The 20,063-nt window shown below is 32.0% G+C and overlaps 1 protein-coding gene across 1 annotated transcript in view; it reads right to left on the bottom strand.

The window, feature by feature from the left end:
• Nucleotides 1–369: 369 nt before the first annotated feature.
• The window catches only part of PROS1 (protein S), a 67,157-nt gene continuing 47,463 nt past the window's right edge, over nt 370–20,063 (bottom strand). The window contains exons 10-15 of the mRNA XM_006926249.3: nt 16,862–17,051; nt 11,596–11,763; nt 10,135–10,303; nt 6,437–6,588; nt 4,269–4,494; nt 370–1,775 (exon numbers count right to left, since the gene is read on the bottom strand). Of these exons, the coding sequence (XP_006926311.1) occupies nt 1,624–1,775; nt 4,269–4,494; nt 6,437–6,588; nt 10,135–10,303; nt 11,596–11,763; nt 16,862–17,051 (1,057 nt within the window). The 3' untranslated portion in view covers nt 370–1,623. The remainder of the gene's footprint in view (nt 1,776–4,268; nt 4,495–6,436; nt 6,589–10,134; nt 10,304–11,595; nt 11,764–16,861; nt 17,052–20,063) is intronic.

Genomic DNA, 20,063 nt, shown 5'->3' on the forward strand with positions numbered 1-20,063 from the left:
GACTTGATCCCTATAGTTGAGAGTATTTAGGCATGATTAAATGAGAATCAGAAAGCTCTTCCACCTAAAAAATTTATTTATCTTCTTTTCTTTTTCTTCTTCATATACTTTAGGTTTTTCTACTGCCTTGCTTTTTTACATTCACGTAATTATCAGTAGTTGCTTGCTCAAATTCATCATCCATAGTGCTCAGTGGTAACTGGGAGAGAAATTACACCCAGGAAGATGATCAAGCACAATTTCTGGCATGTGTCAAATACTCAATACATGTTACTTTTGCTTTTATTCTCACTTTTGAGTTCCAACCATAATTACTCATTATATATTTGAACTTTATCTGTCTTTCAACTAAAAAACAACTGTGCTGCATGAAGTCACATATATATTATGTAATTTTATATTCAGTTCAAAGAGTTGATAGAATATAGATATTATTCACATAAATTTTTAAATATACACCAATTTATTATTTACATGATGCAAAATATCTATAGTGGAAGAGAAGTTTATTTTTCTATAACTGTCAGTGAAACATCTGATACATGCTTAATATGAACCGTAGTTTTAGGAGTCATAAAACTGCCATTTGAAATGAATTACCAGCAAGTAATCTTACCTCCTTACTTCAAAGATACAATATTACAAAGACACAATATTAATTAATTATGTCCCTCTCTGGCTGTCCTTTCATTAGTCTGTTCAATTTTTCATAGTTTCTTTTGTCTTTCAACAATCATATTCTGGCAACTTACTCTGGTAATTAAAGTTGAGTTCAAAGAACACTATGAACTTTCATATTATTCATTCTCTCATTCATTCTTTCCATCATTAGGTTCTGCCTTTTCTACTCTAGATCCACACAGCCTAATTTAAGTAATATACCCATCCCAGGTTTCCACACCCATCCCAACATGATCTAGAATCTCACACTCATACAGTCCAATTACTAACCAGAAAGATTCATATACTGCTCTCATGAAAATCTGTCCCACTTGTTTTCTAATTCTCTAAAACTACTAGTTCAAATGTAAAGCCAGGTGAAAGAAAAATGAAGCTAAAGCTGGTCCCCCTAAGGAGTTGTTTTGGAATAAAGCTTTAAGGCCTTTCCCTCAATTCAAATTAATAGGCCACTGTCTCTTCTTCTACTGCCTTAAGAAGAAATAAAAAATAAAATAAAATAGAATAAAAATAAAATAGAATAAAATAGTACCTACTATGATCAATAGTATTTAGTCACAAGAACTTCTGTTTGTGTTTACTTCCTTGCCCTCTGAGAAAAGTAAATATTTAAACACTAATTTATGATGATAAAGTTAAATTTTACATTTACAAACATAAAAATAAAGAAATGTCATTTATGGCAAAAAAAATCAAATTATTTATGTTTCATTATTTAATTTCTAGACAACAACATAGGTAAGAATTCTTTAATGTGATTTACATCACACGAGAATCTTATTTTCTTGAAAAAGGACCTTTTTAAAATTCTGAGAAGGCCAAAATACCATAAAACAATCGAGGTCTGCACATCATAAGTAAAACCCTTCAACTATTATTGAAACAGAAGTATAATTACACCCAGGAAAAAGATAATATCAGCAGAGAAAAGATGCCTTAAGTACTCTATTTTTTTTGCAAAACTGATGGACATGAATGAGCTCTAATATCATTATGTTTAGAAATGGCTTCATCCAGATCCAGCTGTACATTGTTAACGTTCACTTCCATACAGCCATTGTAATAAGAATTCACTGGTGTTGCGCTGAATGGAACATCTGTAAAAACAGAACATTAAAATATTAGCCCAAGACTTTTAGCATTTTTTCTGCTTACAGTTGGAGGAATTATTCAGACTTTCCATTTCCAACCAAATTCGAATCCTAAAGGAAAAGTTAATAATGTAATTCTATTTTATAAATTTTTATTAAGAGATTCCTCTGTAAATAAGGTATTGTGCTTGGCACTGAACTGAGCATCCACAAGTTCCTTTGATTCCATAAACACAATCAGTTCCATGCAAACCTAAGATAAACACACTAACGTGTAAAAAAGATCATATTCTTACTTATAATGTTCTACTTCAATATTGTCTCTTTAAATTTGACAGTTTAAGCATTGTTAAATCATTTTTTGCTCTGAATTACAGCTACTTGGAAATCTTTTTTTAAATGCTATGATTAATATATCTCTTTTATTATTACTGGAATAAAAGCAAATTTCTATATTTTCCAAAGAAATAGTTTCTTGCTGAGTATATAATGACAGGTCATGACAGGGAATTCACTTATATGTAATATTTGGTGTTCTAAAAATAACAACTTTAATAATGCTTCATTGAATAAGTTTGTGGCCTTTGGGGTCTTTCTACACTTTCACTTTCTTTATCAAACTTAATATTTGGGTTATACCCTTGCATTTCTAAGAACTACGGTTCATCTTAAAAACATCCATCTCTCCATTGCTTCCTCTTTTTTTGGCATCTCCTTTCCATTAATTTTAATTCCCAATGGATATTCTTCAGCCCTCATTCTTCTTCTTCACACACACACTTTAAATTTTCTACCTCTAAATTGACAATACCGTGAATAAAGTCCATACTTTTCTGTGGGCTCAGAGCATTTTTTAAAGAAATCCTTTCAAGTCTGGCTGAGCATCATAGATTATGCCACTATTATAAAAAAACCTCAGAATCATCAATTTTCCCTAATTTTTAATTCATAACATGTAATTTAACAAGCCTATTTTGCATATCAATTATAATTTACTCATCCCATAGTTTACACTTACTACCTCAATTTTCAATTCCCCTTAATTTTCCTCACTCTTTCTCAACAGTCAGTCTTCAGTGCTATGGTCAAAGACTTGGAACCATTGAATTTTTCATATTTTTACTTGTTTTGAACTTTTCATTGCTTGTTTGATTTCCTGAAATTGCATTCAAATAATTTGTGAATAAGGTAGGTGGATTTCAATATTGAATTTATTCATTTAAACTATAATCATAATTCCTAATAATTAATCCTGGTAACTTAACTTCCTTATAATCAACCATACTAATTTAACTATCTATATATATTTATAGCCTATTTACTTCTAATTCTCAAAAAACCCAGATAAAAATTCTCTATATGGGAAATGAAGACCCTAGTTCAGTAGCTTCCTCATCTGTAAAACAAGGATAATAGTACCTACTTCACTAAACTATTTTGAAAATTCAATGAGTTGATAAATTTGAAACACTCTAAACACTTCGTAGACTGTTTATTATGTACCAACTGATGGTAGTATACTTGTCACTGCTGTTATTACTACTACTTCTTCACCTGGACCACGTCAGGAGCCCCCAACTCATCTCGACCACTTTTGCCTCTCACCCGTCCATCTTCATCCATTATACACAGTGGATTTCTTAAACTGCAATATTTATATACAACTTCCTTGTCTAAAACTTTTTTAATGGCTCTTAAAATAAGACTCAGGACCCTGAACTAGGTCTACAAACCTCCTATCTCACCACCACCCAATTCACAGCCTCATCCTGCAATGCCATTCCCACTGCTTTCATCATACTGATCTTCTATATATTCCTCAAGAATATCAATCAACCTCTTCCCATTTTTCCCACACATGGACCATTTTACTTGCATACTAATGCCAATCCTTACCCCCACCACCTTGTTAAATCCATTTAATCTTTCAAATATCAGATTCCTATCTTAGTCTCTTCAGAGAGCTTGTTTCTGCTCACCATAACCAGAACAAGTCCCCATTTTCAGGCTCCAAAATCAACCTACATTTTCCTTCATAGAAGTTATGACAATTTTTTTTTGATCTTTTCCTAATCACTTGCTTAATGTCTGCCTTTGCTACTAGATTGTAAAACTCTTAACAACAGGGATGAAATCTATTTATTCATTACTACATCCCTAGTGCCTAGGATGTAGGTTCTTAAGAAATATTAGGTGTGTGATAAATGGAATAAATATTGAATTCATAAGACTACTGTGAGGATAAAATGAAATAACGTATTCTTTCTGGCCAGGATAGTCAAATGTAGCAGAATTTGGTTAGTTTCAGTTCATCATAAAAAAAAAAATAAATAAAATAAAAATGTACCAATAAAATGTCAATATGAACCGTCAGAAAAATAATAATGAACACTGGAATTTGGTCTTCCCTCTGATGCCCTTTTACTAAAATTATATATTTAAAATATCATTGATTTGATTAAAAATACACTTTTTAAAACTGAAGAAAAAATAAGATACCTGGAAGGCCACCCAGGTAAGTGACCACTGTTCCTTTCATTGCTTTATCCAAGACAGCAAATTGTCTTTGAAGGTCTTCAGAGTAGACAATATCTTTTTTAAGTGGAGTTGACAACTCCAGGTTTTTTCTGTTGACTCCGAATTCCAGATGGAATTGTTGAGTGGAACAAAGATTTATGGCCTCCTTCCGAAATATTACTGTATTTTCAACAGACACCAAGATATCCTGAAAAACAGGCAAAGACTCAATATAAGTGAATATAAAGATAATGCCACTTAAGAGTGAGTTTGAGTTTTTGAAATTCAGAAACCGAATTTCAATGAGGGGGGAAAAAAGTATGATAGAGCCTCCAAGTTTAAATGAAAAAATTACTAATTATTATAAAAATAATAATTTTAAAATATATATTAGATTTACAAACTTTAGGTTTAGCTAAGATATAAATGTATAGTGGCTTATGAAAATTCAGTAACCAACAGAGTTGTACAACAACAGGAACCTAAAATAGTGTCTGAAGCAATATTTTGCTGTTGATGAGCCTTCTTAACTTCAAAACTTATATATGAAAAAGGAAGAAGCTGAATTACTCTTTGTTGGGGAAAATACTCGAGAAATTTAAAGTGCTTTAGTAAGCACATGCCAGCAAAACTGAAAGGATTTTTGTGCCACCCAAGCAATCCTATAGACTTGGGACAAAATGAATGAAGAAGTTCCAAGAGAGAAAAACCAAGGATTGCCAGTAGTAAATTACAGAGTATTTATAAGAAGATTCTCGAATGAGAAAATGTATTCATTTTGCTGAACTTTTCAAACTGCTGATACACAAAATTACTCAACTTGTTGACAGTGATCTATGCATACAGCTTATATGTGTGTAGAGGAAGTGTAAAACATAAGAGAAAATAAAATCAAAACTAAGATACCTATATTAAGTGAAGTCTGTACTTTGCAAATAAAGTTTATTTAGGAAATCTGTTACTGTGTTATACAGTCCATATCCTTGAACTCATTAAGACTTAAAGATGGCCAGCTGAGAAAATGTTCCAGAATGATCAGTAGTATGTGGAATAACATTATAAAAGAATGTACACAGATTTTGAGAAAGCAATCTGACATGCAAATAATGGAGCCATCGAGATAAACACAAAATGATAAAATAAATATCAAAGACATGGCATGTGTTAACCTCCATACAGGAATTTAATGTTAAAGATAGGAATTCCATTTTGTTTTTTTAAAAAAAACCAAGGAAACAAAAAGCTTAAATCCAAATGTAGTAAGCTCCTGTGGTAAACTGGAGCTAAAAACTCAGCAGGACCTTTTAGGTTGCTTAGGTTGACCACCAGAAACTCCCCAAAGTCATCCTTTAAGTTGTAAACAGCACCCTTGTTTATTACCACAGGTATTATTCAATTATATGTCTCTTTCTCAAAGGTACAGAGAACACAGAGAACATCCAAGCCAACCTTGGCACAAATGCATGCTTCTTGCTTTAACTTGTTGGAATGCACTGCATATGACATATGGATAGAACACTTAGCCTCTAATAGAAGGCTGAATAATACAGATCTTCTGATAACACTCATGTTTCCTTTTATCCAAGAGTTTTTCCCTGTTCTTCCTCCTAATTTCAAATCAGAGTTGCCAGCAAGAAGCCAAGTGGACTGGTTTTAGTTTTCTCTAGTCTTTCTACTCATGGGAGTAGATTAGGAAAGTACAAAACATTATAATTAGACACTAAAGTAAAAAACATTATAATTAGGCACCAAATATCTGAGAGCAGATTGTAGTCAGACTCACTTCTATTGTGTTAGTACAGACTAATTCCCATGATACTTCAAGGATTCTGAATAAGGGTGGATCCCTATGTGCTCTGAGAAGGCTCCAAGCAGCCTGTGTGTGAGTCTACCTAATCTGAGCTATAGATACAATAGGTTTTTTAATCTCTCCCCAGTACTACTTGTTTCAGACTTTAGAAATAAATCAGCAAAAAAATAACATTTATTGAATCCTTAATGATGTGCTAGAGATTGTGTCAAATACTTTACATCATCATCTCATTTAATCTTCAAAATAGCATTTTGAAGTAAATACTGCTATTATATCCATTTTACAGATTAAAACAACCACCACCACCAAAGATCATAAAGGTTTAGAATAAAGATACCTGAAGCTTTTCAGAGGTGGAGTCCACCAAGGACAAGGCAAAGGGCACTGTGTAACCAGAAACCAAAGCAAACATAACACCAGTGCCTGTGGATGGACGAATACTCAAGGACACATTTACTTGCCAAGCCTCAGGATTCGATGTATCATTATCTGTTTAAACAATGAAACAGAAGCAAGATCAATGTACATCTAAAGTACACCACAAGGAATTATTACAATATTATCAATACTGAAAGCCATTTTTGTGCAATACTAGAGATTTTAGTTCTCCTTTCTTAATGATCTATATAACCTAGGCAAAACAAAACAAAAGAAAAAAATTTTTAATGCCAGCAAGAAACACATAAATGGAGCTCCATCCTTCCGTTCTTCCTAGAATAGAATTCTGGATTGTGGTGTTTAGGAATATTACGAATTTTCCCTGGTTGCCATTTAACAGCTCTTCTTTCTGCCTTGCACATTCACTAATGCTCTAATCTGAGTGGTCATATTTTATAATTCACATTTAGAAGGAAATTCAACAAATCTAGTGTAATATTTCTCAGGTAAAATTTGGGTATAGCTGCCACCACCGCTGCACCACTCCTCATCCAAAAAGGGATCAGGTTAGAATAGTGAGAAGGAAAAATACGATTTATATAATAGGGAAGTTGGGTAGTTCAATAGTAGAGAAATACCCTGAAGTTAATAGTAACGCTGATATTTGAATAGAAACGCTTTTCTGTGATTCTCTTATAATACCATTCTTTTTCTAAATCCTTGATTAATAGCCTATCTTATTAGAGTGCATGCTGTAGTCTCTACCATCACTTTGTTTCCCACAGTAGTCACTCAACAAATATCTGTTGAATTAATATTCCTAAAATAATTTGATTCCTTAAAATATTAGTACACGATCTGAATGAAGTCTCCCTCATTTAATATAAAGTAATATATAACAGTAGCCCAAATACCACTTGGAGGCTTTGGAAGGGTTAATGTGAACAGAGACAATAATTTTCCCTTGACAAGATGTTCTTCCATTTAGCCATAGCTAATGCTATTACATTTTTCATTATAACCCTCTAATTCCCACCCAAGAGAAAAAATATATAAGTAAATTTACAAAGACAAATGAAATAAGTAAATTTACAAAGACAAATGAAAATGAATATGCAAATAAATTATAATGTAACATTAAATATATAATGTAACTATATAAAAATATAATGTAACTTTCTAATTATCCATGAAAAACTAATTTCTGATGAAAGTAATTTTTTTTCAGACAATATTATTCTAATTTTCATATTTTCTGAGATTTTTTCTTTCAACAAATTATTGTGGCCAATTGTTTCTATATTTAGTCATCAACCCAATTTAAACATTTTTTTAAAAAATTCTTCATTTACAGAACTGAGCTAAAGTTAAAGACACTGTTAATTTATGTTAGAAAAACAGAAAGTACTAAAGTAAGTTTCTTCCTTAAAACTGGTTCTTCCATTTTTAGGCTGCAAATGCACACATTTAAAGTATAATTTAAAGCAGAGCTATCAGATTAACATTAAATTTATAATGCAAATTCTTAGTACCGCAAATAAAAAAACTTCTAAAACAGAAAAAAAAGGCAAAGAACCCAATAAAATAATTAAGATATACCACATGAAGAGATATTCAACTTCAGAAGAAATTGGGATGACAAAATTTAAAACTATATACAAGATTTAATTTTTCAACTTTGATTGGAAACAAATCTCAAGCATAAACTTTGTTGGTAGAACTATAACTTGATAAAAACATCTTTGGAAGAGAGTCTGATAAAGCTGTAAGAATTATACAGTTGCATAACCTCCGAGAGAAATAATCTAAGATTCTTTCCTACAGAATTAATTATATAAGTGTACAAGGGTGTATGTCCAAGGACATTCATAGAAATATAATTTGTAAAGGTAAAAACCTGGGTCAGTCTGGCAAGTCCACTTTGGCTGTAGAAAACTGGAAAAAGCACTGTTCCCACCCTTATAACAATATCAGGTGCCCAATTATCTACATAACCACAACTTTCCTTGGACTATCAAAGAACTGAGATTGCAGAGCAACTAACTAACTAGAAACCTAAAGAAAGACAGGTGCTTCTGAGGAGAGACAGGATGAGAGTACTCTCTTATCTAAGGCAGACACCAGATACTATATAATTTAACAAGAATTTAGGTAAAACTTTTAACTACTTGCTAAAGTCCTAGTGGGAGCTGGTGTGGGAGTACAGAAGCCCTGGGAACTGCTTATATATAAGAAATTCATACCCATTCACGGCCTCTTCTTCACAAACCTTACTAGGAGCTCAAGAAAAAAACTGGGAGCAGAGAAAGAGATTAGAGAAAGCCTACTTCCTAGTGCAGGCCTGGGGGAGAGGAGCAGAAATCTGTAAGAAAAGGAGAAAGCCCCACCCAGATTCCTCTCTGTCTGCTCTGTGCAACAGAAGCCTTAAAGCATTGCGGAAAAGGTAGCAAACGTCACCATTAGGACACATGCGAAGACCCATCGTACCTACAAGATTAGGGAAAGGAAATAAGAAAAAAACAAAACAAATAAACAAAAAAGCAACAACAAAAACAATCTACCATGAAGAAGAAACAGAAAAAGATCCTGAATTTTAACCATTAGACATCTCCCCTGATGTCTAATGATGTGAGGGGAGAGAGACAATGAAAAACTCACATGCAGGACCCAGGAATACAATACTCACCTAAGAATCAATCTGTACAAGAACAATGGAGAATGCTCCCCTCCACCTCCAAATCCTACAGCCCTGTAATATGCTAGCAAATGTCAAGGAACAAAATAAGAACACTCCCCTGGGTGAGGCAAGACCACAGAGACACTTTCTTCAGGCATAGGATAATAAGAATACCTAAAGCTGAGGATGGATTAGTTAATAAGAAAAACCCTCTGGCAAACCAGCTGCTACCATAAGCGTAAGATAATGTAAAAGGAATTTGACAAGTAGTTATAGAAACAACCATACCTAAGCTGCTCTTCTTTTGACTAGATTGATTCCCCTCTTCCCCAATTAAGGGCCTAGCAAAAGCAGAGGTATGCTCATTTCCAAATCTAAATATTACGTATCTCGGTCTCTACTTTTCTACATAAGATGCTCACCTTTAAAACAAAAATTATATGATACAGAAAGAAGAAAGGAGGAAACAACACATAGTCAAGAGACAAAACAATCACACGATCAGGCTTAGATCTGACATAGATGTTGGAACTATCAGGAAATTTAAAATAATTGTAATATGCTGAAGGTTCAGGTAGAAAAGGTAGACAACATATATGAAGAGAAGAGAAATTTTGAGATGTGGAAATTTTAAGGTAGGATCAAATGGATATGCTAGAAATGAAGATGAATCCTTTCAATGTATTAATCAGTTGACTCACTACAACTAAGAAATTGTTAAACCTTAAAATAGATCAATAGAACTTACCCAAAAATAATCAGGCTATGTGTCAATAATCTTTAAATAATAACATAAGTACATTCAACTACTTCTCCCCCACCAACATACTGGGAAATTTTTATAAAAAGTATATAAAAGTATGAATAAGCCTGACACAAAGTAGGTGTTGATAATGTTTACTGAAGGAATTATTGCTGTTTGTCACTGAATAAATTTAGTCATTAATGAGAAAAGGGAAATAGAATGAGAAATTACTTACTATAACCTATGTTAAATTGAGCAACTCCAGAACCAGGATAGTAGGAACCTTTCTCCACAGTGACAAAACAATGCTTATTTTGTTTTTCTTGAATAATTTCCTCTACTCCTGAAGCTCTTTGATTCATCAAATTCCAGCCTCGTATACATCCATCTAGACGAGGATTAATCTAACAAAATAAAATATAGATCAAGGTCAAGAAGTGCATTTTTAACTTAAATAAATCAGACTGATAGTGGCTTAACTGATTATAGATATGGGTTTTCATTTAGACGAAAAACCTTTTCTTTGATTACATTTTAAAATATTTTAAATATTTTGAATTTTGTCTAAATTTTTCTTTTCAATGTGTCCCTCAGATGTATAGTCTTTTTCAGTAAAAGTGAGTTTATGCCATCACAGGCCTCCACTAGGATCCTAATAATTTTTAATACTTCAAGCCCTACCTGTCTCTTCTGTGTCATTCAGGGATAACTTTTCTGCTCTCAAGTTCTATATATGCTTCTGGCTACAGCCCTGGGCCCTACGCTGCTTTCTATTTTTCTTTAATTGCTTTTACCACATAGGTTTATCTTGCTATCACTCAGAGCCTCTTCAGGAACTAAAGTGTTTGCATTCTTTAACCTCACCAAAGCATCCAGCCAGACTGAAGATATGTAGTAGCCATTTCATAAATGGTTGATTCTTTTTTAATAATTTATTTTACTATTAAAATGTCTTGATTTATCAATTTCAAAGGACAGATATATTCACTCTGATATGAGTTAACTAATTCGGGTTTTATATCATATTGCAGAAATTATTTAAGTTAAGGTAACTGTGAATTGCCATGAGTGAAATATGGATATAAAATAGTAAATATTTAAGTTAAACCAGCAAGTGTAATTGGCAGGTCCATGATTTCAGATGAAATTTTTAAAACTCTTCAAGGATAGTGATTAGTCTCCTTCATGAAGCCTATTCCACAGTTATTAGACAAAATTATCTGTTATATCTAACTTCAATTTATGACAGGCTGCAGTTATACTTCCAGCAAAGATTTCTTGAAAAAAAAAGTTCCACCTTATGTGCTATTCTTGTCTCCCAAAATAAAATAAACCTAAGATAGTTCTTTGACTGACTTCTGCAAAATAATGTATTTTTGGATTTAAATATATGTATTTATAGCTTAATAGCTAAGTATGGACTATTATAATGTTAACATAAAGTTTATGCTTGAGAATTTTTAAAAATCTACTTCAATATGAATAATACTTGGAATTTAAATGGGCTCAAAAACATTACACTCAGTCTCCTTCCCTTAATATAGTTTTGAGGGTGACTAGTGTTATTTTTCCATGTTGTCACAGTTGGTATGTTTAATAAAATAGCTTCTTCGACTCTCAGAGAGAGTCAAATCTTCAAATCTATTACAGACAAAAGGAATTCACTCATGATCAATGATATAACTTGGATCATTACCGGTCTAATGAGTGCGTTCACCACTTTCAGAGGAAATCCTGCAAAGTATACTTTGGTTTCTAGAAATCCATTTGCAGGCTTAAAAAGGCTTTCAGGTTTGTTTATATTCATTACGGCTTCTTTAGCTATTTTCACACTAATACTCTGTTCTAATTCTTCCACAGAGACCTAGAATTAAAAAGACAAAAATTATCAAACCAAGCATTATTGCATGTCATTTGAAATACTAAGATTGAAAAAGCCTGTTATTATTCCAGTAAATAATCTTTCAAAGTAATAATTTTAGTGTAATTATTACTTCGATTCAATCCATTTGAAATGTCAAATGATTATAAAGGTAATAAAAATGTGTTTTAAAGGATAGTACTTGATCGAAAATTAAATGACCATACTTTAAAGTTTTAAAAAAGTCAATATTATTGTTAAACATCCAATTATAACACATGACTTTCAATCCAGTATGCCATAAAATGAACAATTTAAAAAAAAAAATGTGAGCCACTCTACAAAATCTTAGAAAACTTTTAGGTGCTTTCATTTGTCAATTGTCTGATAGTACACAAACAGAATCAATAACATAAATTCTTAATATAAACTAAGAGTAATCAGTACATCCATAATTCTGTTCATTACACACAAATTGTATTTTACTTCAAAATTCAAAAGTAACTAGGTTATAAGGAAGCACAATACATGAAATTAAATTTTTTTTTCAATTTTAAAAGTAGCTTGTTTTTTTTAAAAAAACGATTGGTAGTGATGGTAAACAACAATAAAAAAAAATCCTCCTTTTATAAAGACAGTTTGAAGAACAATTGTTGAAATCTCATGTAAAACTGTAGCACTTAAAATGCAAACTCTTCATATATTAATCACTAACAGAAGACAAGCAATAGGCACATTAAAGCACCACTGCAGGAAGAGAAAACTATGCTCTAAAGTAAAATAAATTTGGTAACATTTAAGATTTAGTCAGTGTATACATCGTCCTAAGTGTGGTTAATCACAGCATTTTACCCTAATGACTATTCCCTCCTTGACTGATCTTAGTCTGGCTTCATTCTCCTACATTCCTACCATTCCTTCTCAATCTCCTGGCTGGAGCCTCTTCTCAATCTCTACAATGAGCCCGAACTCAACCTCCAGACCTTTTCCCTTTAGCCATCATACAAGTATTACTAAATGGGCACCCTATTGCCCCACTCTAGGGCATTTGGAAAATTTGGGGTTGGGGGACATTTTAGTTGTCACAATAAGGTTTTACGCTGACACTGCAAGATGCCAGACACTCTGAAATCTGCAGGATAGTTGAGCAAAATAAATAATAAAATATCCAATATCCTGCAAACCTTCTGAACATCCCTACTGGATATTCATGTACAGTATACTCATGCTTATCATTATTTTGGTTTGTGCACATATAAACACAAAATATTTGTTGTACCATTTTAGTATTCACTGAATTTTTGGAGAATGTAACGGTCTTGTAAACTAAGGATGGATTGGTGTTTGTTTGGATCTTTACCACGAGTTTCTCACCATTTGGGGAAATTACTATTACTGATGACAATACCCTTTACACACTTAAGGTATTTGAGTTGCCAAACAGCACCTAAGATAATTCTTCATTTGTAGTTTTCATGTTATTATATGTATAGGAGAAAGATTTGGTAAGTATTATACTTGTACTTGAACATGCACATTTTGAAATATATATAATTTTATTATAAATTACTTTCCTTCATTTATATAATAATTGGACCATTCTATTTGTTTCTATTTGGGACATGTGAAGGAAGCTTACATTATTGATGCATTTCATTATCGGACAGTAAAGGAACAATATAACTATTTGGGCATTGAATGAGACAGAGTTTAGAACCACAGGTTACATACCCAGTCTCATGGCCTTTTAATCTCTTTATGCTGAATACTCAAAAGTTTATATCTACCTTGAAGGCCTGAACTTAAAAATATGTCTAGAATCTGATCACTTCTCACTACTCTCACCATCAACACTTTAGCCAAAGTTGCCATCTTCTCTCTACTGGGTTATTGCAATGGTCTCCACACCCCACAATCTGTTCTACTTTTACTCTCTACTATCTAGTTTTCATATAGTCACGAGATCTTGACCAAGATTATCTTTTAAAATGAAAATTAGATCATGTCACATCTCAAAATCATCCAAGATCTTTCTATTTAGCATAAAATCCAAGCCCTCACTATGTTCCTCAAGGCCTCACATTGTGTTATTCCAGATCACATTTCTGAACTCATTTCCTACGACTCTCTCCCTCTGTCACTCCACCACCTCTACACTGACCTCTGTGTTGTTCCTAAAACACAACAAATATCCTCTTGCCTAAGACTTTGTACTTGCTGTTCATGTGGCACAGAATCATCTCCCCCAATATATTTTTCATGACTTGTGCACTTAAGTCTCTGGTCACATATAATCTCATCAGAGTTAGCTTTCCTGATTCCATATGCACACCCACCATCATCACTGTCTATTGCCTGGTCTTGTTTTTCTTTTTTACTCCTATCATTGATCGCTATCTGACATATCTATTTGTTCACTCATTTGTGGTTTTTATCTCATCACTAGAATGCAAGTTCCATAAGAGCAGTGACTTTGTTTTATTTACTTTTGTGTTCTTACCACCTAGAATAAAGAATAGCACATAAAGTGCTCAACGAATATTTTGTTGAATGAATGAAATTATGATACAAATTATAGATTTCCCATCAATATTAGGATTAAACTCAAATATGAGATATAATCACTTATAAAAAAAGAATATTTATGTCTATGGGTTATAGTCATTCTAAATACTTAATAATTACATATTCTATTTATCAGATTTACAAAATAATTCTAAGGTATACATTTTAATTTTAACACTTTATTTTTAAAGTATTTTACTTGAAATTTTAAAATAATTTAAAATTAGTGAAACAATTTCTATCAAATAAACAGTCCAGTTTATAGATTAATTTAACTTAACAACTTTATTGATTAAAATGCTTACTTAAAATTTTTATGTATTTGAAGTAATTCCTGTGCTGCATAAATTAGCTTAAAATAGTATAATTTATTAATAAGCCATCAAGGTCATAAACTGGTAAAATATCATGTGGTAATATTTTTAAAATAAAAAATATGGAGTGAGAAAAGAAACCTTACTTACATGGGAGGGTGATAAACATTCATAATTGTTAAAATATCGAATTAAGAAGTTAAGAAAAACCAATAGCACCAAATTTATTACCAGATTAAAGTAGAATTTTCTCTGACTTGTTTTTTGTTTTTAAATTGTATGTAAAATTGCATTCAGCCTATAAAGGGAGATTTTCATTAAAATGATTTAATTAAACTATAATATATCATTAAATAATAGTTTTGTTTGTTTGTTTGTTTTTTTAACAAGGATCATAAACATAGGAAACAAAATGTATGGAATTGTATAGCTGCCTTCGATCCAGGCCAGAATCTTGCCTTTAACAGTATCATCATTCATATACAATTCTTTAATACACACAATCTGCAACTCATGATGTTAACCTCACAGGTAAGCATTTGCCTTCTTCATTATACATATTACAGCCTACGCAGACATTTATCTAAATTCTACTACAAACAGCTGATATTTTCAATTCGTATAGACTCATTGAGAACAAATTGTATTGGCTCTCTTTTACTGAAAAAATGATTTTAGTGATTTTAGACTACTTTGTGATATTAGGCAGTAAAATGTATTTTTCAGCTGTATGCATCAAATATTCTAGATATAGATATATTAGGAAAGACATAGTAGCAAAGCATCTAATAACAACATCAGGAGAAATCAGAGAATTTTAGTGATTCTATGACAGTTGCATCTGATCCTGTGCAGACAGTATCCTTTTCAAGTTAGGACACAAAATCTATACCTCCTTCAGTTGGAGTGGGAGGGGGTGATGAAGTGGAGGGAGGTGGGGAGTGAAAGAGTGCAGGCAGAGTGCCTAGATGCTTCTCAAAATGTCCTGTTTTTCAGGTTGTCTGACAACTTTATGTACAGCGTTTTAGGAAAACTTAAATATACTTCTCTTTTTTATTTAGAGTTTTAATATAATAGAGTTTGATTCTGATAAGCAAATTTGTGTGTATGTGTGTGTGAAAGAGCATTTGTGTGTATATATATACCTATACAGATCTGTATTATATATACAATTTTCATACCATTATTTAAAATAAAAATGTTTCTTAATAAAATATGAAAGTCTGACCAAAAAAAAAAAAAACAAAAAAAAAAAAAAAAAAAAAAAAAGGCAGATAGCCCCTTTTTTGGTGAACCACATCTGTGCCTAACTGTACTTTATTACTACCTCTACTGTAACATATTTCACATTACATTGTACTAGTTCATAAGGCAGCATCAGCTACTAAACTTTGAAGTACTAAGCTCAAGTGCAAGGAAAACCTTTTCTATAGCTCTAGTGCCTTGAGCTCAGGAACTTAACACTTTAAAAGTGCTCACTAAAGGCTTATTGAATATATGAGTGCATGAGTGGGTAAATAAAGTCAGTGATGACTTCATATGGCTTCTCTACATGGACTTCTCATCAACTCCCACAGGCATAGAAAGTTTCTCTTTCGGGTACCACATTCTAAGGTGAAGCTGATCTCTCAGCTATCCTCTGCCAGATAATCCCTTTTCCATGAAAAGTTCCGTTTTAACACAGTTTAAAACGGAAAATGTTTTTCTTGATCATTACAACAAAGGCTCATTTTTAGGGATAATCTAAAAATGCTAGTTTCTAGGCACTCTACTACTGGCTAATGTATACTGTTTTATAATTTGATTATCTATATGCTAATATTTAAAACTGAATTAACTTTGATTTTGTTCCTGTGCATTTCTCTTTCATTTAAAAAATCCAGTATAGTTGTCCTTGATCTGTAGTGTCTTCGCAAAAACTGATAATCCCTGACCTATAGAATCACTGTTCACCCAGCGACAGTCACTAAAAAAAGGTAAGAAGTTAAAAACAGAATAGTTCAAACAAATACTGAAAACAACTTCAGAGAAATCCTAAATATATTAAGGTTACTCTTTCGCAGGCTGTTTCATGAATTAACAGTACATAGAATATACTTCATACAACATCAGATTAAACCCAACCCATTTAGGTTTGTTATCACTAGAAAAATAAATTACTAATGATTTTATACAAACTGCATAAAAGTGGAAAGATTCTTGATGAAATCTGCACAACATACCATATTCCACAGACCATTATTAATAACTTTGCCTCCAGTTGTAATTTGGGTTGTATATTCGTTCTTAAACTGAATTTCAATCTTTCCATCACGAAGTGCAATCAGGAACCAAGCTGAATGATCAAGAGATTCTGCATACAGGATAACACCTTCTGAATCATACGTCCGGAAATCAAATTTGGCTGAAAACCTAAACAATGGACAAAGACAGAGCCTTAATAGTGAAAAATATAGAAGGCTCGATGTATTATTCCTTTTTTTTTCTTGTGCTGGCAAACAGCAATATGTTGAAAGAGTCAACTATTTCTGTCCCTGGAACTAATAAAAGAGAAGGACAGAATTAGACTGTATGTGTATTATCTCTGGCTCCATGTATGTTTAAAATCAAGTTATTATATTTTCTTGCTTTTTTTTGCAGTCTTTTTCCCGGTGAAGAGATGCTCTGGTAATTTTTCATCTTTTTTGGCATTTGTTTTGAAGGCATTCTTTCAAATTTTGGAATATACATGTACAAATATTAGGCATATTGTATCTCTCCTGGACCCTTTTATACACTATATAATGACATTAAGAATTTTTTTGTTTTTTTGCTGTGTCTGTAAATCATTAGTAAAATATATTAGAATTTCATGATTGGTTTATGCATCATAAAGCATACTTTTCTTATGATTTCATATGTCAGGAAGAAATCACTCACAGATATACAAGACAGCATCTGGATGATAGCAAAAATAATTAAGCCTTCATATGCAGTAGAAAAGGTAAAATAAAAACTTTAAAATGTCTTTTTAGCTTGATTTCAAAAGCTCCCCCAAACTCTAACTTCATAAATCACTATTCTAGAATACACGGAAGGGGAGCTTAAAAGATATAATCTAATATTAGCAAACAAATTCAACAATACATTAAAAGGAACATACACCATGATCAAGTAGGATTTATTCCAGGGATGCAAGGTCCAACATCCACAAATCATATGTGATATACCACATTAACAAAATAAAGGATAAAAATCATATGTTTGTCTCAATAAATGCAGAAAAAACGTTCAATTAAAGTTCAGTGTCTCTTTTGTACTAAAATGTTGCAAATCTCAGTTAAAGTTTATTTATCCTGATCATATGAAATTCCAAATTGATGATTAAAAGATATAATCTAATATTAGCAAACAAATTCAACAATACATTAAAAGGAACATACACCATGATCAAGTAGGATTTATTCCAGGGATGCAAGGTCCAACATCCACAAATCATATGTGATATACCACATTAACAAAATAAAGGATAAAAATCATATGTTTGTCTCAATAAATGCAGAAAAAACGTCTGACAAAATTCAACATCCATTTTATGATAAAAACTCTCAACAGAGAGTTTAAAGAGAATGTACCTCAACATAATAAAAGCCATATATAACAAACAAACAGCTAACATATTCACTGGGGAAAATGTAAAAGCTTTTCCTCGAAGATCAGGAATAAGACAAAGATGTTCATTCTCACCACTTTTATTCAACAAAGTATTGGAAGTCCTAGCCCCAGAAATTAGGCTACAGAAAGAAATAAAAAGCATTCAAATTGGAAAGAAAGAAATAAAACTTTCACTATTTGCAGATGCCATGGTAATATATATAGAAAACCCTAATGACTTCACCAAAAACTGTTAGAATAAGTGAAAAGTTGTAGGACACAAAGTCAATATACATACAATGTATGTGGACATACACTGCAAACATACAATCTAAAATATATACGACTTACTGTTGAATTGTAAACTTGTGACTTACTGGATTTTGTTCACCAATGTCACCATAATTTAAAAAAATAATCAATATACAGAAACCTGTGGTGTTTCTATATACTAATGAATTATCAGAAGAAGAAATTAAAAAACAATCCCACTTAAAATTGCATCAAAAAGAATAAAATACCTAAGAATAAATTTAACCAAGAAGGTGAAAAGACTTGTACAATGAAAACTATAAGACACTGATTAAAAAAATTAAAGAAGATACATATAGGTGGAAAAACATTTTGTGCTCATAGATTGGAAAAATTGATATTATTGAAATGGCTACACTATCTATGCAATCTGCAGATTCAATGCAATCCCTATCAAAATTCCAATGGCTTTTTCACAGAACTAGAACAAATAATTCCAAAATTTGTATGGAACCACAGAATATCCTGAATAACCAAAGCAATCTTGAGAAAGAACAAAGCTGGAGGTATCATGCTCCCTGATTTCAAACTATACTAAAAGCTATAGTGATCAAAATGGTATAATATTAGCATAAAAACAGACTTACAGATCAGTGGAACAGAACTGAGAGCCCAGAAATGAACCCACACGTATGGACAACTAATTTATGACAAAGGAATCAAGAGCATATAATGGAGAAAGGGCAGTCTCTTCACTAATGATGTTGGGAAAAGTGGACAGCCCTATGCAAAAGAATGAAACTAGAGCACTATCTCACACCATACACAAAAATTAACTCAAAATGGATTAAAAACTTGAATGCAAGACCTGCAACTATAAAATACATAGAAGAAAATATAGGAGATAAACTCACATTAGTCTTAGCGATGTTTCATGGACCTGACTCCAAAGGCAAGAGAAACAGAAGCAAAAATAAACAAATAGACTACATAAAAGTAAAAAGTTTCTACACAGGGATTAATATCTGAAACATACAAAGAACTCATACAACTCAAAAAGAACAAAAAAAAAACAATCGGATTAAAAAGTGGGCAGAGGATCTGAATAGGCAGTTTTTTAAAGAAGATAAACAGATAGCCAACAGGCATATGAAAAGATGTTCAACTTCACTAATTATTTGAAAGATACAATTCAAAACCACAATGAGATATTACCTCACGCCTTTTAGGGCTGATGTTATCAAAAAGACAAGAAACAAAAAATATCGTACAGGATATGGAGAAAAGGAAACCCACATACACTTTTGGTAGGAATATAAATTGATGCGCCGGTATGAAAAAGAATATGGAGATTCCTCAAAAATTAAGAAAAGAACTACCATATGTTCTAGCTATTCCACTACTGGGTATTTCTCTGAATAATACAAAAACATTAATTTGGAAAAGATAAATGTACCCCTATGTTCATTGCAGTATTATTTACAATAGCCACAATATAAAATACAACCTAATTTTCCATTAATGGATGAATGGATAAAG

This window comes from Pteropus alecto, unplaced genomic scaffold, assembly GCF_000325575.1.
Source record: "Pteropus alecto unplaced genomic scaffold, ASM32557v1 scaffold239, whole genome shotgun sequence".
Taxonomy (NCBI): Eukaryota; Metazoa; Chordata; class Mammalia; order Chiroptera; family Pteropodidae; genus Pteropus; species Pteropus alecto.